The sequence below is a fragment of the Protopterus annectens genome, chromosome 7.part1 (assembly GCF_019279795.1).
Source record: "Protopterus annectens isolate FY-2018-M chromosome 7.part1, PAN1.0, whole genome shotgun sequence".
In the NCBI taxonomy this organism is placed as follows: Eukaryota; Metazoa; Chordata; order Ceratodontiformes; family Protopteridae; genus Protopterus; species Protopterus annectens.
The window spans coordinates 505,237,617-505,256,419 of NC_056740.1; the positions used below are offsets into that span (position 1 = coordinate 505,237,617).

General features: G+C 37.9%; 1 protein-coding gene across 1 annotated transcript in view; it reads right to left on the reverse strand.

The window, feature by feature from the left end:
* WDR72 (WD repeat domain 72) overlaps positions 1 to 18,803 on the reverse strand; it is a 2,139,079-nt gene that overhangs the window by 1,734,030 nt on the left and 386,246 nt on the right. Inside the window, exon 5 of the mRNA XM_044078940.1 lies at positions 3,352 to 3,526. Within this exon, the coding sequence (XP_043934875.1) occupies positions 3,352 to 3,526 (175 nt within the window). The remainder of the gene's footprint in view (positions 1 to 3,351; positions 3,527 to 18,803) is intronic.

The following is an 18,803-nucleotide window of genomic DNA, read 5'->3' on the forward strand; positions in this document are numbered from 1 at the left end:
GCTTAAATAGAAGGTTTAGTTCCTAGCTCCACCTCCTCAGTTTACAGATGATTAACCTTAACTGACCTGTTCTAACTTATGTGTGACTCCTTAATTGAACTGTTCTAATTTCTATCTGACACACACATCTATACATAAAAAAGCCTGGAGCCTTAGCTTTTCTTTTCATGCTGAACTTAGAGTAGAAAAAGTATTCAACTTAAAGCTTGGTACTCAGTGTCTAAAAATCTCACTCTTGAGGCAAAGACAGTTTTAACCAAAGGAGAGCTTAGACCAAGGTTAGAGTATGGACTTCTAGCATTGCATTCTGCATATAATACAACTCTTCTGCAAACTACTTTTAATAAAATTTTTAGATTTGTCACATAGCCACATGCTAAGGAGAGCCATTGTCAATCACTTAAAAAAATAGCAAAATGGCTTCTAATAACTGTTAGGTTATCTTCCCTCTTCTCTTGTTTCTCTTGTGCATTATTAAACTGCAGATACTGCCCCATCTTGCCAAACAAACATTTAAAATATCCCCCTACAATCTTCACGGCAATACCACAATCACCAGCACTTTACAACCATATCAGTTTATAAAAGCTATCAATGCTTTAAAATTAAGCACAGCAAGATTGTAAACTTTTTAACATCATTTTCTGGAACAACTCACAACATGCTTTTTTTTCAATATTTTTAGTGACACAATATAATTTTTAGCCAATAATTTTTATTAATGTGCTTATTTAGTTTAAACTATTTTCATAGTATTTATGTACGTCAAAGAGTTTTGCAAATAGGTTGAATTTTTGCATTTTATAATGCATTTATTTTACACTTTTACTGATTGCTTTGAATGGTGCTGGTTCAATTGGACATGTGATTTGGATTTTGTAAATATAAAGTCATGCAATGGGAAGGGTTTGGTAGTTCAAGTGATTCCCAAATAGACAAAAGCTAATGTGTTGCATTTTAATAAAAAGAGTATTTTTTTTTTTTGCAACTGAGCATTTTATTCCTGTCAAATTCCTCATGGTCTGTTCTTGGAGGTTAACAGTGTCTGCATTAAGATTGGCTTTTATTTCTTGTGGTTGTTTTAGGAATCAGCTAAGAATGTATTTAAACATAATGAGTTCCTCTTCTTCAAAGACATCACTTACAAAATCCATCACAACTCTCACCTCTGTAAGTGATTCACTACTTTTCAAACTTGTAGCAAATTTGTAGAAGGTAAACACCTTCTTTTCTTCTACTGTTTCTTTACCACTTCAGTTTTTCTTTCAAGTCTGTCCTTAATCTACTCCTCCTTTACTCTAAAAACATATTCTTCAAGTTAATCTACTCCTCCTTTACTCTAAAACATATTCTTCAAGCTAATCTACTCCTCCTTTACTCTAAAAACATATTCTTCAAGCTAATCTGCTCCTCCTTCACTCTAAAAACGTATTCTTCAAGCTAATCTACTCCTCCTTTACTCTAAAAACGTATTCTTTAAGCTGATCTACTCCTCCTTTACTCTAAAAACGTATTCTTTAAGCTGATCTACTCCTCCTTTACTCTAAAAATGTATTCTTCAAGCTGATCGACTCCTCCTTTACTCTAAAAATGTATTCTTCAAGCTAATCTACTCCTCCTTTACTCTAAAAACGTATTCTTTAAGCTGATCTACTCCTCCTTTACTCTAAAAATGTATTCTTCAAGCTGATCTACTCCTTCTTTACTCTAAAAACATATTCTTCAAGCTAATCTACTCCTCCTTTACTCTAAAAATGTATTCTTCAAGCTAATCTACTCCTCCTTTACTCTAAAAATGTATTATTCAATCTAATCTACTCCTCTTTTACTCTAAAAACGTATTATTCAAGCTAATCTACTCGTCTTTTACTCTAAAAACGTATTATTCAAGCTAATCTACTCCTCCTTTGCTCTAAAAACGTATTCTTCAAGCTAATATACTCCTCCTTTACTCTAAAAACATATTCTTCAAGCTAAGCTACTCCTCCTTTACTCTAAAAATGTATTCTTCAAGCTAATCTACTCCTCCTTTACTCTAAAAATGTATTCTTCAAGCTAAGCTACTCCTCCTTTACTCTAAAAATGTATTCATCAAGCTAATCTACTCCTCCTTTACCCTAACGGCTCAATCTTTTCCCTTACTTTTCCTTTTCTCCCCCATCACCTAACAATTCCCACTACGGTGCAGTAATACATCACACCCACTTCTCTTCATTATATCTTCTGTTCCTAACACTCTCTTACTTATCATTATCAGTTTAGTCTTCTGTTATCACTGCTAAATCATTGATTATTATGTTGCCAAATGATATGTACTTTAAAGTGAACTTATTTAAGCAATGATTTTTAAATTAATTACAGGGTTTATTCAATGTCTTTACTTAAATTTGTTACAAATTTAATTCTACACCTATGTATAATTCTTACATGCACACCTTCCCTGTCTTTCATTTTGCTTTCATTACTACTTTGTCAAGGGTTAAAGTCATGGCTAGAAAGAGTCCCTGGACCAGTCCACTGACCTAATTAACACATATATATATATATATATATTTATTTAAATATATGTAAGTACATAAGAATAATACTAAATATTTCATAACTTCAAAATTGCTTTTCTTTAGCATAACAGGAAAAACAGTGCAGTTACTATATTAGTACATGATAGATAATATAAATAGTTTATAACTTTAATGAGTTTTATATCCTGTATGTGTAAATTAACTGGGGTAACCAGTGTAGTCTTTTGGCATCCGTGTAAAAAATCAGTGTGGCTTCAACGGCAATATAATTAATGATATGGTGATTACAGGGAACATTAAACTCTTGTTACAACATCACTTGGTATTCTAGACCTACAGTTACTCAATTTCCAATGTTCTACATAGTCCCTTAAATATCATTGTGAAGTCTGCGACTCAAAAGAGTTCATTGCTTTTTTATTACTTTATAAATACATGTATGCATACATGTCTGAACTAAGTCTGTGGTTATAGCTGTAACAATATTTTTCATCTTTGTAGTATGTCTTGGTTAAGAATGTCAAGATTTGAAATCAAAGTGAGGACCACTAATCTTTGTCACAGTATACTTACTATTAAATCTTGAAATATAGTGCCTTTTAATTAAATTTCTATCTTCCAGCTCTTCGAGTCCTGTCTCATTATTCAGACTTACTCAACCTCACAAAGTCTCTCTTTGCTTATCCAATGATTAATTTAGTCTCCTTGCATTGCATTGTCTAGAGACCTCACATTGTATTGTCTAGAGACTTTTTGTATGACACTGTGTATGAAAATGTGGAATAATGTATTCGTTTTCCATTATTATTGCTGAAATTATGGACTTTACCTTGAATTCTGGGTGAGTGGATAACACACATGCAGCTTACCCAGTCTGGTGACTGGGATGAAACAAAAGTGTGCAGGACTTCCAGAGTCTGAGCATCAATGACCAGCACATCTTGGTACTGTCCACAGCAGATCAGCCATCCATCACCAGACATCCGGAATGAACAGTAGTAATACTACGTATAAAGCAAGAAACAAACAAAAAAAAATATTAGCCTTCATTATATTCTGTCTTACACTTGTTTGCAATAGGTGAGGCTAAGTTTTAAATCATCAGTGCTGAACCCCAAAGTCACACATTCAGTTGCTTTTATAACAATACATTATATAACTGTAGGTGACAGTTCCTTCAGAACCTCCTGTATCATTCTGTTCCTCTTTACAACTAACAAGTTCACTGCAGTACCAGAAAAAAAATGTTTTGTTTAGGAAGTCCACATAAATCACTACTAAGCATTTTAAACCAACAATTTTATGACACAATTTGTTTCCAGTGAAAGAGTATCTAGGATCCATATTAGTTTGAAAGAGAAGACTAAATGCTTAAAGTGTTAGGAAATCATTCCTTCATAGAGGCATGTGGCTTGGTTCCATGATCTTGTTTTAATCGTTTTACTTTGTATCTACAATATCATATTTCTAAGTATAACAATTTTCATTGGTATTGTGGTAATGACTGACCAGTGGCTTGAAAAAATAGCTAGCATACTAAATGCCATCCAGCTGAATAAGTGTATTTTAAATAAATGTCAGCTGGTATTGTGACACTCAAATGAAGCAAGTGAGTTCAACCTAGAATATGTCACCAGCTACCTCATTCTGGGAAGTGAGGTGACCAAACTAGCATCAGTACTGATACCTACTGGAGAAGGAGGTGCATGACATGCAGCCTGTTCTGGGAGAAGTGAGATGGCCCATCCAACTGCAGTGCTGACTCCTACTGATGAGTGAGGTACATGGCATACAGCATAAGTTCCTGGAAAATACTCTTGGCCCTGATAGTTTTCAACTGCATGTTATTCTTCATGGAGCACAATCAGGAAGACAGACTCTCACAAAGGAAGGTAAAGCATGTTGTCACATCTGTAAGTTTATATATCAACCAGGAATGGAAGTTTTAGGGACAGAAAATGGCTGTTTTGAGGGCAGATTCACCATAGGCATTTCTCACCTTCGTGACATGAGATGATTGGGCATGGCCCCAATGGCAGCTTGAAGTTTGACAGGCACAGATTGCAAAAAAGAAATTAAAAAAATAAATAAATAAATGGGTTAAAGAGTCTATGCCAAGTACAAACAAATTGAATGTTCTCTTGGAAATTGTTAGCTGGCTTGACGGATATCAGTAATTTTCTTTTTAGGACATTCTTAAGCCATTCTTAAATTCAGTCAAGGATTTACATTGCTGCTATATCGACTAGTAGTGAAAGAGAAAATAGGAACATTTGCATGTCTGGCATGTGGAATGTAGAGTTATGATGGAGCAACGTTATGCGACTGGGTCTGAATCAGAATTTGTATGCCTTTTATAAATTACAATATCTCAGTCTCTGGTGTTACTTGAGTATATAAGAAATGAAAAATAAATAAATATAAAATTGCAATTGCTAGTTAGCGTTGTCACATTTTACAAATAACACCAAGCATACTGATGAAGAACCCTGGGGAGAATTGTTTACTGATGTGATATATTTGTTGATATGAATGAACTGGTACACTGCTGCACTGTTTTGGGGAACAGTGATTATTAGGGTACATATACCTTGCATTCATTCTCTACTCTTAATTAGACAGCTTCCGAAACCTGATTTGTGTTTTACAGCAGTACTGCTGTTTAAGCTGAGTATCTTCAGATGCCAGGATATGGTATGCTTTCTGGAATATCTGCCTTACTGAAAAAGAGTGACACACTGTACAAAGTGTTGGGGGGGTATTTAATGCAAACTATTAATTAGATAAAGTAAGGGACATTCTGGTGAAGAAATATAGAATGATTCTAAGCATTCAGCAGACTTGCAGTGCACATGGGCATAGCTGTATCAGGACACAGGAAAAACATTTTATAACTTCTCTTTGTTAAATGTGGCCTGGTATATTAATGTTAGGTTTGATGAACAAAGGCAACAGAACTGTACACATAGAGTACTTACATCATATGGTTGTGGCTACAGAGTGTGCAAGCATTGGGTACTAATGTTGAACTTCTCGATATAAATACAGAGTGGATGGTAATATGACCACAAAAGACATGGATATTGACTTCTAAACTGAGTTTAAGATCTTTTTTCTTTGTCCCATGTAGATGATTCTTTTGCAGTATCTGTCAGTGTGAGGTTTTTATAGAAGAATATAGTGAGTTAAATCACATTTTTTCTTCCACACATTCTTTTAAAATCTTCTTTACTTCTGTACAGTGTGATACATTTAGTACAGAGTAATTATTTAATGGTGTACATGCTATATCCCAGATTAATAATCATTTTTTTCCTGCGGATAAAGAGGAGATGATGGCCTCTTATGGGGCAGATGCTGATGTTGTAGCAATGAGACAGGAGCTGATAGAAAAGTTATTAGTGAAAAATTACTGAGCTTGTCTAATATCATGAAAGGTTCAATGAGGTTAGAAAATGTAAGCTAAGGAAGTACGAGGAACATATATATACAGAGGACAATGTGGGATTGTTTGAAGAATGAGGTATTTAAACTAAAATAAAATGATTTGCCCAGAGATGCAAAGGATCAATTTACCCCATTCAGAAGCTTCGATGAAGTGTCTGTGAGGGAATAAATTGTCAAAAAGGTAGAAGGAAGAGGGTCTGATTAAAGCTAAGAAAAGATAAATAGTGTGTGACAGAATTACTGAGGCAGTCCCTTTGGCAGGTATAAATTATCTTGTGCTATTTCTGGGCAAACTGCCTGAAATCATGGGGAAAACGTAAAATTTGCTTAGCATTTGTGACATAGATATGGACACAGTTACTTCAAGTGGCAATAGTAAGGAAGGTGTTTTAGTTGAATATAAAGATTAAAATACTTTGAAAAGTGAATAACAAATGCTGGAAAGTGCAATTGAAGCTAACTCCTGATTTTAAGATGTTAAATAATGTTATGATAAATGGAGGACTATATTAGAGAACACCCTGGATGTAAGAGAGGATGTGGAGACAGTTAAAGATTTTCAACATATATTGAATAAGAAAATAAGTGCTGCAAAGGAAAAGAAGAATATGTCGAGGAATGAGACTTCAACGATTGTAAGAGCATGTAATTCCTGGCACAAAGAAGCACTCAAATAAGGCCTTAGGGAGCTGATGAGGAAGGTGGAAAGGATAATCAGTAATCAATGCTGATGTGGTTCTAACACCTAATGGGCCCACAGTACCTAACTAGCTGAAGAAGACCTATATGAGGGTATAGAAGAGACTCAGATCAGCAACAAGAAGAAAGAAGGGTGGCTATATAGATGAAAGAATATAGGAAGTAACTTATAGGTTTAGAAGGCAAGAACCGGGAGAATTCTTTATACTTATAGAGGCAACATTCTGTTTAAGAAAGCTGAATGTGTAGGAGGTAAAGAAATGAAGAAGAAAGAGGAACATAGGAATGGAAAACAATAAAGATCGGTATTGGAAATTAAGGTTATAGTTCCATTTTAAAAACATGAAATATGACAGCCAATGGGGGAAAAGAAGTATGTAAACTTTTTTAAAGAAATGGCAGGGTAAGAAGTAAGAATTTGTACGTCTACATGAACAGATGAATTGGGACTATGGAAGGCTGCTATGAAATTAGACTATCAAAACTTAGCATTGATGATAAAATTGCTGAAGTACTTCAAGAAGATATTATTATTGTTATAGTTTAGAAAAAAAGATTTGTTCTGCAGAAATGATCCTAAAAAAACACAAGAAAACGAAAGATAAAAGATAGAGAGTTGACATCATTTGATGTGTGTAGAAGAGGGATTTCATCTTTTTTCTTTTTTCAAATGAAAAAAAAAAAAAAGATCCAAATTTCAGTGCAATATATATTTAATCAGGAAGAATGACATCTCTGAGCATGGAAAGATCAAGTTATGGAACGGAGAAAGGTCTGAGCATCCTTAACATTTTTTGATACATTTTGCAGCATTGAGATAGAGAGAGAGAAGAAATAATACACTCTGCAGCACTTAAGCTGGATACAACTAATTTGTACTTGATATCATGGGATATATGTAGGGGCATCTACTGAGCATTAAAAGAGATTAACTCTGCTGTTATGGCCTGACTCCATGATGAAGTGGGATGGTACCCTAGTTTCAAAGCAGATGACCAGTGTTTCAACAGTGGGGCCAGTGCTGAAGGAGTCACCTTGGGATGTGGAGAAGTAAAGGGGTGTGCATCAGTCACCTTCCTGGAGGGTGGTTAGTGTTACGTGCACGTTGGGTCACATGTAGCAGCGTAACTTCTACAATGCAGACTGGAAAAACCAGCACAATTGTTTTGGGGGGAGGCTAGAACTGAAAGGAATGTTCCTTGGTAAAGCGAGGGGGACATCCACCACACTCAGCCCATTGCAAATCCCTTCCTCAGCACTTTACCAGGTGAATGCGGGAAGCAGGATTAAAGCAGATAACAATTTGTAATCATCTCAGACCACATTTACCCTGGTGAATGGGAATCAATGGGTTGACCAGTCAGAAAGGGGGTGATGATCAACAGACAGCAGTGGCAAAAATGAAAAAAAATGTTACTAGAATGTGAACCAGAAAATTAGAAGATGAGACAATAGACAGGGAGACTGTGGTGTATGTCTTTCTTTTTCTTTGTTTCTTTGTGCCAAACCAAAGACAGCTACAGGAAATTTAGTTAAAGGGCACATGCTGTATTATCCTTTCTTAAGTCACAGTAAGTCGTTCACAAAACAAAAAGTTGAACTTAACAGCAGAAATGGGTAATAAATAAATAAAATGTTGAAACGTGTGATATTAGTCCATACTACTTGCAGAATTAAAAGATGAAAGTGAAATTAAAAGTTATTTATTCAAAATAATTCTCAACACTATTCCACAATCCATCAAGAAAATTATACAAATCTCAATAATACATGTAAAAAAAAATTCAAAATGGCGAGTCTCTGAAAATAAATATCTGAAACCACATATTCTCCATACTATAGGAATGTTTACAAGCCCAAGTTGGATTTTTACCTCTAGAATCAAACTGTCACTAGTGTAAATAAAATCAGCAAACAAGAACGTCAACAGTGTGACCATTATAAAGATGAACCTTTAACTATTACTGCTGCTATTATCACTACCACTACCACTAGCACTAATATATTACAGTAATCTAATGTATGCAGTAAGGCTGCCCTCCATAAAGAAATGTAAATTAAATTATAAGATGAAGCCCCCAAAACAAAACAAAAGTACAGTTGTGTAAGTTAAACTTACTGTAACAGTAGAGGTACGAGTGATCACTGCAGCAGTAGCCTTAGCTGTATGGGTTATATCCTGCCAGGCATATAACAGCCGGTCAGCTTCCAAAGCTTTAGAGCACCTTCCACAGGACCAAACTGTCAAGCAGCTTAAGTTGAGCTGACTAAAAGACAAGTTTGGGCACATAGCCCTTGAGCTTTCTTGCCAACAAAGAGAGGAAAACTGATCCCCGAAAGGACAAGACTAGGAATAACAAAACACTAATATCCACACCCTGGCATAAAACCACATAAAAACAAAGGGGCTGGAGGGAGGGTGCAACTACTGCAGCAGTGATCATTTGAACATCTACCGTTATGGTTCAGTTTACACAACTGCATAATATTCATTGTATTGACCACTGCTGCAGGAGCCTTAGCTGTATGGGTGGATTACCACAGCAAACTATATTTGGGAGGTGAAAGGAGAAGGGTCCTAGCAAATCATGATCTAGACCTAGAGAAAGAATCAAGCTTATTGTGCTTTGCAAAAGTATGTAGAGAGGACCAAGTAGCAGCTTCTATTATACTTTTAGAATCGATCCCTTTCCAAAAAGCCATAGAAGAAACCAAGGCCCTTGCAGAGTGGATCTTGTTACTGCCTGGAATAGATTTGTCGTGGTGAGTATAACAAAATGTAATAGTCTTAGACAACCTTTTGGAAATCAGCAGTTTTGGCATTGGTTGTCCTGTCTTCTTACCTTCACAAGAAATGAAATATTGAAGTTCTGAAATATTTATTTCTGTCATGATAGTATTTGAGTTGTCTCATGGAATAGCCTTTCTCCCACATTTTTACATTCAGGAAAAAAATGGGGAGATGGATAGCTTGCCTTTAAGTAAACTCAGATACAACTTTAAGCATAAGAGAAGGATTAGTTATCAAAGAAACCCTGATTGTTCTTGTGGAAAATGAGGTTGGGTTGACTCATTATAAGAGTTTGCAACTCAGATACACTTCTTGCAGAGACCAGAGTAATCAGTAAAGCTGTTTTCCATGTAAAGAGCCACAATTTACCCAGATTATCTGGTTCAAATGGAGCATATGTTAATTCCTCTAACACAATACTAAGATCCTAAAGATAGACTACTGGTTTATCTGGAGGCCTCTTATGCAAACCTCCTTTCAAGAACATTTTGACACGCAACTGCCTTGAAAGAGGAGGATCCATTGGCAGACATGCTGAAATGGCAAATAATGAATCCTGACAGAGGAGTAAGAAAGGCCAGAGGATAGTCACTCACACAAATATTGTAAAACCAGAGAACAATTAGCCTTGAATTTGTGCTGGTTATGTTGTTGGCACCAACTAGAAAACCTTTTCCATTTGCTAATATATAATTTTCAAGAAGCAGGTTTTCTTGCCTCCATTAGTACTATCTGCACGTCTTCAGTAAATAGGTGCCATAAGGGAATTAAGACTCTATCATCCAGGTAGTAAACTGAAGATGACTGATGTCGGGGTGTATCAAACACCCCTATTCTTTTGTGAGTAGATTTGCTCTGTGAGGAAGCTTGTAATAATTTTCCCTAGCCATTTGCCAAAGAAATGGCCCGGGCCAGAAGGGAGTCACTAAAATGATCTTGGGGATTCCTTCTGAATCTTCAGAAGTACCCTGGGTATTAGTAGAAAGGCATATAGAAACATTCATGTGCAAAGAAAATAAAAGCTATCTCTCTTCCAGGCCTTCTTGCACAGAGTCCTGCAACAGAATTTTGCCAGTTGATTGTTCAAGGAAGAGGCAATGAAGTCTACTTGAGGAATTCCCCCACAGATGGATCAAATGTTGGAAGAACACCGGCTCAAGTTTCCATTCATGAGGATCTGCCCTGCTCTTGCTCAGCAGATGGAATGTAGGATGCCTGTAGAGTCAGATTGTGCTGTGAAGCTATAGCCCAACCTAACATGGCTGGTCTGTAAAGGCGGTATGACTTGGTTCCTCCTTCCTTGTTGATGTACCACATCACTGTGGTATTGTTTGTAACCACACGAAGAGGTCCCAAGGACCAAAGCTGGTTCAGAGAATTGAATGCCTTGATCAGGGCATGCATTTCCTTGATATTTATGTGCTTGCATCTGTCCTTAATGTCCCATACCCCTTGCATTTTTATCTCTCCGAAAACTTCTTCCCAAGTAAATTTAGAAGCATATATGTTGACTGACTGTTTTGGAGCATGAAGGGAGAGCAGAATATCTTGATTTAATTATATATGTTGTCTCCACCAAATGATTTCACATCTAACAAACCCTGGTACTGGGATCTGAAAAGATAAAGGGTGTTGATGCTGGGACCATGAGATTTCAGATACCACTGTATCTTTCTCATGGGGAGTCAGCATTTGAATGGGCCAAAAAAACAAAAGAAAGGCTATAAGGTGAAGGATCAGATGAGAAGGCTGGGCCAAAAAAACAAAATAAAGAATATAAAGTGAAGGATCAGATGACAAGGCAAGAAATGCTGAAAATAAATAAATATAGTTGCAAGTATAGAAAACTCTCAGAACAACCTCATGTTGATCAGGATCGAATGCAGGAATGGTTAAGGAAAGGCGAATTTAACCAAAAGACGAAAGGTTAATATTGGCGGCTAAAGATAGTGGACTACATACATGTTGGTTTACAAAGTCCTATGAACATTTTGGAGAAACAGTCTAATGTAAGTTTTGTAAAACAGAACTGGGAACAGTCACACATCTTGTTGCTGGTGCGATATACTAATGTCAGAATGACTGTATACTGAAAGCCATAATAATGTGGCAAGACTGTTGTAATGGAGATTGTGCAAACATTATATTATTGAAGTAGCTGAAACACATTGGAAACATGACCCACAAAGCATTATAGAAAATCATGAAATTTGTATCATATGGGATCACCCATTACCAACAGTTCAAAAAATAGATGCAAGAAACTAGGAAACTTGAAAGAGGTAAGGAGGCATTTTGAATTTGGGCAGTATCACAAGCAGGTTTATGCAAGTTCATTCCAGAACTGGTGTTCAAGCATTTTCTTTCTTTGGGACAAATAACATACTTAAACAAAACCCATTCCCCTTTGTGAGGAGGGTGAATTGGTTCTATCACTCCTTGGAACTCATCAGGACATCATGTGATGAAGAAACAAAAGACCCTTATCTGCAGGATGAGGAATAATTCCTGGAAAGGAGGAATTTCCTCCTAGTGCTATCTGTAATCCTAGCGAGTAGTCAGAAAATCATTAGTCTGAAACAAACTGCTGCCAAAGAGAAAATGGAGATTCAGACTTTCTGGTAGAGAAAGAGGGCTAAGATGGATGGGGTCACAAGATCTCTTGAACAGTCATTCAGACTTGTTGGAATGCCCATAGTTTTGGGAGTTTTAAGACCTCTTTTTGGAACTTCCTTGCCACTTCCTCCTAAATGTCCATTTACCTGAATTCTGTAAAGACTTTTTATTCTGCTTTTTTGCTGAAACTGGATGAGAAGAAAGAAAGTTCTTTCAACAAATTAGAAAAGGAATGCTGAAAAATCTTAGAGATTCCCAGGATCAACTTGCACCTTTCATAACATGTTTTGATCACTTCTGCAGCAGAGGGGCCAAACACTAAATCTCTATCCAAGGGAGAATTTAGAATCTCATGTTTACATCATCTTGGAGATTCTAAAAATGTAGCCAAGCAAACCTCCTTAAAACAGTACCAGTGGCCACTGCCCTGGAAGAAATACACTGCAAACAATGAGGAGTGACCTGTGCTGTAGAAGATACTAAGTTATTTAAAGCAGATTTTTCTTCACAAGAAAAAACTGTAGATAAAACATTCCTCATACTTTCACAATATGTCAGAATAAACTTTAAATGTGAGCCCGGCAATTTAAAATTCTGAAATTCAAAGTTGTAGAAGTGTACACTTTTTTCCATACCTATCAATAATTTTCCTATTCGTATTAGAATGTTTAGGATTTGAATTAACTAAGTGGTTAGCAGCAAAGGAGTCAACTAAAGCTATAGCAGCTGGGTCAGGTTTGGGAATAGTGTATACAAATAAAAAGACTGAGGAGCTTTTTATATTATATCTGCCTTTTGAGAGACAGCTGGCTATCAGAAAAGCTGCAGGCAGTGAGATTCACATCCTTTAAAGCATCCAGGACAGGAGGAATGGGTCGAAAATCCTTCTGTAATAACTCATAGTATTTTCTGAGAGACTGATAAACCTCAGTGTTCTCCCACTATAAACACTGGGACATTCTAGCAATAGCCTCAGAGAAATTAAAATCCCCACAGGAAGAATCAGAATGTGAGCTCTCCTCTGAGTCTGAAACAAAAATCTGAAGACAAAACCCTGAATCTGCCCCTGCATCTTCCTGTTCAGATTCAGAAAATTGCATCTCTTCAGGAAAAGCGACATCTCTTTTTCTTTTACTGGAAACAGCACTACAAGAGGGATCAAAACTTGAGCCAGTTCCACAGAACTACTTCTATCCAAAAAAATTGAGGAGAAGTAAATACACTTAGTTTTCTGCTTCTTTTTGCCAGGAAAACGGGGTTACCTGTATTACTGATGGCTGCCGCTGCTTCTCCAAGGATGGTCATAGCATTCTGTCACGGCAGAGAAGCCTTCCTGTTTCCTCTCCAACAGCCACAGAAGAAGTGGCTAGCCTCGGTACATAGTGGCATTAGAAGCTAAACCAGAGTGATCCAGGGTAAAAGACAGTGGTCTGGGGTACAACAAATGGCCACAGCAGAGTCACCCACCAGCAGCTGAAGGAAACTGCTAGCCTGCTGTGGTGGCAAATGATGTTTGTTTGTTTTTTTTTTTTCCTTTCTGTTGTTGGAAGAAGAACCAACCAGGAGACTGACAATATGTTACATGGTCAAGCCAAAAATGATGCCTCTATCCTGTGGAAAACAAGCAAGAAATGCCAATAAAACTACCAGTCCACAAAAATTAGTTTTTTTGACAGAAAAAACACAGTAAAAAGCACTTTAACACACTATGGCAGTCACACTGGAAAATAAAAACAATTTCCCCAGAGAAAATATTTTATCAGTTAGTTGACACTACTTTTAAACTAATAGAAATGAGGGCTCCTTTTAAAAGTAGATTGCAGTTTTGAGACAATCAGTTAAAACACAACACTGCTAGCTTTAAAATATCTTTCACAAACAAGAAAGCAATAAAACATCAGAAAAAATAAGAAAATGGAAGTCTTTTTTTTCCCCAAAGAGGACTCATCTGCCCAGCTAAGAAAAGCACAAGTCATCCATTGATCCTCTCAAACCTCGGAGGACCATACTCTTTGGTGGAAGGAAAGCACTGACAGATTTCATACCCAAATGTGTTTTTTAGTCAGCTCAGTTAGAGCTTCTAAACAGATTGGGTGCATGGATGGTGCCCTGAAGTTTTGGAAACTAGCTGGCTGCTACATTCTTGGCAGGATATAACCCATACAGCTAAGGCTACTGTGGCAGTGATCAATATAATGAGCATACACATTTCTTTGTATGAAAGGTTAGTCACTAAGGAGGGAGAAAAGGACCTGTACCGATCGGCTAGACAGAGGGACTGAGCTAGTAAAAATGTGCAGCAGGTAAAGGTGATAAAGGATAATGAGGGAAACATACTTACAAGTGAGGAGACTGTGCTGAGCTGATGGAAAGAGTACTTTGAGGGGTTGATAAATGAAGAGAATGAGAGGGAGAGAAGGTTGGATGATGTGGAGATAGTGAATCATGAAGTGCAATGGATTAGCAAGGAGGAAGTAAGGATAGCTATGAAGAGGATGAAGAATGGAAAGGTTGCTGGTCCAGATGACATACCTGTGGAAGCATGGTGGTGTTTAGGTGAAATGGCAGTGGAGTTTTTAACCAGATTGTTTAATGAAATCTTGGAAAGTGAGAGGATGCCTGAGGAATGGAGAAAAAGTGTTTTGGTACCGATTTTTAAGAATAAGGGTGATGTGCAGAGCTGTAATAACTACAGAGGGGTTAAATTGATCAGTCACAGCATGAAGTTATGGGAAAGAGTAGTGGAAGCTATGTTAAGAAGGGACGTGATGATTAGTGATCAGCAGTATGGTTTTGTGCTGGGAAAGAGCACTACAGAGGCAATGTTTGCTCTGGCAGCATTGATGGAGAAGTACAGACAAGGTCAGAAGGAGTTGCATTGTGTTTTTGTAGACTTAGAGAAAGCACATGACAGGGTACCTAGAGAGGAGTTGTGGTATTGTATGAGGAAGCTGTGAGTGTCAGAGTATGTAAGAGAGGTGCAGGATATGTACGAGGGTAGTCTGACAGTGGTGAGGTCTGTGGTGGGAGTGATGGATGTGTTTAAGGTGGAGGTGGGATTACATCAAGGATCAGCTCTGAGCTCTTTCTTATTTGAAATGGTGATGGACAGGCTGACAGACAAGATCAGACAGGAGTCCCCGTGGACTATGATGTTTGCAGATGACATTGTGATCTGTAGTGAGAGTAGGGAACAGGTGGAGGAGACCCTGGAGAGATGGAGATATGCTCTAGAGAGAAGAGGAATGAAGGTCAGCAGGGCTAAGACAGAATATATGTGTGTGAATGAGAGGGAGGCTAGAGGAATGGTGAGGATGCAAGGAGTAGAGGTGGCAAAGGTGGATGAGTTTAAATACTTGGGATCAGTAGTTCAGAGTAATGGTGAGTATGGAAGAGAGGTGAAGAAGAGAGTACAGGCAGGATGGAGTGGGTGGAGAAGAGTGTCAGGAGGGATTTGTGACAGATGTGTACCAGTAAGAGTGAAAGGGAAGGTCTACAAGAGGGTAGTGAGACCAGCTATGTTATATGGGTTGGAGACAGTGGCATTGACAAAAAGGCAGGAGTTAGAGCTGGATGTGGCAGAGTTAAAGATGTTAAGATTTGCACTCGGTGTGACGACAGTGGACAGGATTAGGAATAAGTATATTAGAGGGTCAGCCCAGGTTGGAAGGTTTGGAGACAAAGCCAGAGAGGCAAGATTACATTGGTTTGGACATGTGCTGAGGAGAGATGCTGAGTATATTGGGAAAAAGATGCTAAGGGTGAAGCTACCAGGTAACAGGAAAAGAGGAAGGCCTAAGATAAGGTTTATGGATGTGGTGAGAGAGGACATGCAGGTGATTGGTGTCACAGAGCAAGATGCAGAGGACAGGAAGAAATGGAAACAGATGATCCGCTGAGGCGACCCCTAACGGGAACAGCCGAAAGAAGATGATGACACATTTCTTGGCACAGGTCTTTAAACAGTCAGGATGCTAACATGAAATAGATTCCATGAACAAGATCATCAGCAATCAATAGTCAGAAAGTTCTAGAAGCAAACAGATAGTGAATACATAGTAGATACAGGCAGTACTCTATATCCATAGCTCACAAAGCAGCCATTGGATTGTATGATAAAAAGGAAAAACACAAAACAGTCACTATCTTATATCGCAGAGCAATTTCCAAACAAATAAGAAGTAGTAGGATTAATAATATTGAACATAACCAATTTAGCATCCTCAAGAAGACACATGTCTCCACCTTAGATTGACAGATGCTGTACAGCACCAGTTTATGGTTTCAGTATTCTGAAGTATGGTATCCTGCGAGGTACAGTGGTCTCTCTCTGAAGTCAAGAACTGTTTAAGGATTTCACCAATGAACAATTAATGCAAGATCATTCACAAAAACATTTCTCGGTCACAACAGACTAAAAGGACATTTTCCCAACCACCCATTTCTTAAAAGAATAAAAGTAAGAGTTCTTTTGCATGGGAAAGCACACAATGCACCCTGCCCCAGATCCATGGTTACACAACAGCAGAGAAAGGAAAAAAATCCACATTATAGCACACAATATGCAATATGAACTATGCATAACATGGTGGACTTGACTGTGAAAAAGGTCAGTGCCAATGCAGATGCCTGTGTTTTGAGTGAAATTAAGGCATTTTGCTAAATCTTTAAGGTACTGTGAAAGTATAAACTAATGTGAATTATGAAGACATGCTGTTTAGGATGATAAATATTTATCAACCATCAGAAGGAGCAAATAGCATAGAAGATGCTGGTGGGGATTTGGGATGGTACTCAGTACCTTTTTGTTATTCAGCAGCCATTACAACATGGTGCTGCACTGTGATGTAGCATGAAGATATGCAGCACCACATAGGGTGGTTCCTGTGGTAGTGCTGAATGGTAATGAGGGGACAGGCGTATGGAAATTAGCCATATACACCACACCTCCCTTGGAACCACCCTCCCCCGGGACCACCTCCAGGAAGGCATCTACACACTGAGTGATTCAAGAAACTGCCTGGCCTTGTAGATCAGCATGACTGACCCCACCACATCACAGTATTAAACACGGCTATAAGGCATTGGTCAACTACCTTCCACAACTGTGCTATGTAGAGCAGGGTGGGGAAGCAAATAAACACTAGGGCACATCACAGTATTAAACATGGCTATAAGGCATTGGTCAACTACCTTCCACAACTGTACTATGTAGAGCAGGGTGGGGAAGCAAATAAACACTAGGACACATCACAGTATTAAACATGGCTATAAGGCATTGGTCAACTACCTTCCACAACTGTGCTATGAAGAGCAGGGTGGGGGAGAAAATAAACACTAGGACACATCACAGTATTAAATATGGCTATAAGGCATTGGTTAACTACCTTCTACAACTGTGCTATGGAGATCAGGGTGGGGGAGCAAATAAACACTAGGACACATCACAGTATTAAATACGGCTATAAGGCATTGTTCAACTACCTTCCACAACTGTGCTATAGAGAGCAGGGTGGGGGAGCAAATAAACAATAGGAATTCATTCATTCTAAATGCTTTAATGGTACCAGCATCAGCATGGGGGATGGGTGGGGGATGGGTGGGGTTGGGTGGGTGGAGTGAAACACTAGACACCAAAGATTATCGAATTTTAAGTGAACACTAGGCACCAGCAGTCACTGTAAATGTAAGTGATCACTAGACAACAGAGATTACTCTAAATTTAAGTGCCTTAATGGTAGTTAATGTGTCAGTATAGGAAATTGGTGGTGGGGGGACACATTAGTCACCAGGACATACTAGATATGTCCCTAAATGGAACTTCAATTATTATGGGGATCAGGGGAGGGGTTAGTCAGCACACTAGAGATTGTACAGATATGCCATAACAGCACATAAGCTATAATGGTGATTGGGGGTAAGAGTGAGCTACAGGAGGGATGACAATTCAGGGAGAGTGGTAGGGACACTGTGGTGTTGCTGTGCATAAGTATGTAAGTGTGTGCCCGTGTGTGCACACGTGTGTTTGAATGCGTACCTGCAGTATGTTAGAATGACTTTTGGTGAGGGAAATGTCAATGCCTATATGAGCAGCAGTTTTACTACTCCAACATGCAGATCAGCAATGTAAATTAGCCAACAATAAGGTCTTACCTTGTCATGGCTAACATGTCTCTGAATCACAAATTAGCTCATTGTCTGAGCCAGGCTTTTTTAGCATGAGCTGTTCAGCTCCTGCTAGGCCCTTTAATTAATTCACAGGATTATCTGGTAAAGATTATATAAAACCAAAATTACCCTGATTGTGGATAGTGTGTAAAGGAAACTTAATTTTATAAAGGAATGAAGAAAGAAGATATTAAATCTAAAACAGGGATTCAATTTCAAATAAATTAGTAGGAAATGAATCATATTTATGAAGAACGTCAATGTGAATTCTGTGAATGGTAAACATTGTGGGGTTATTTTGACTCAATTCCCAATAATTATAAACAAAACTCTACTGTGAAGCAGTCTGTTTCAGAAAAGGATGAAAGTGCTAAAGTTTGTTTCTCCTGCTCTGTATTGTGTGTCTCATTTTTTTTTTCATTTAAAATTATAATAACCTGACAAAATATTTCTAGAGATTCTTACAGGTTTGTAAGCTCATATACAAATATTAGGCTAGCTACCCTTGTAGGCCATTTTAAGCCTTGCCAACTTCCCTCAAAGGTGAGTATCAACCCCTG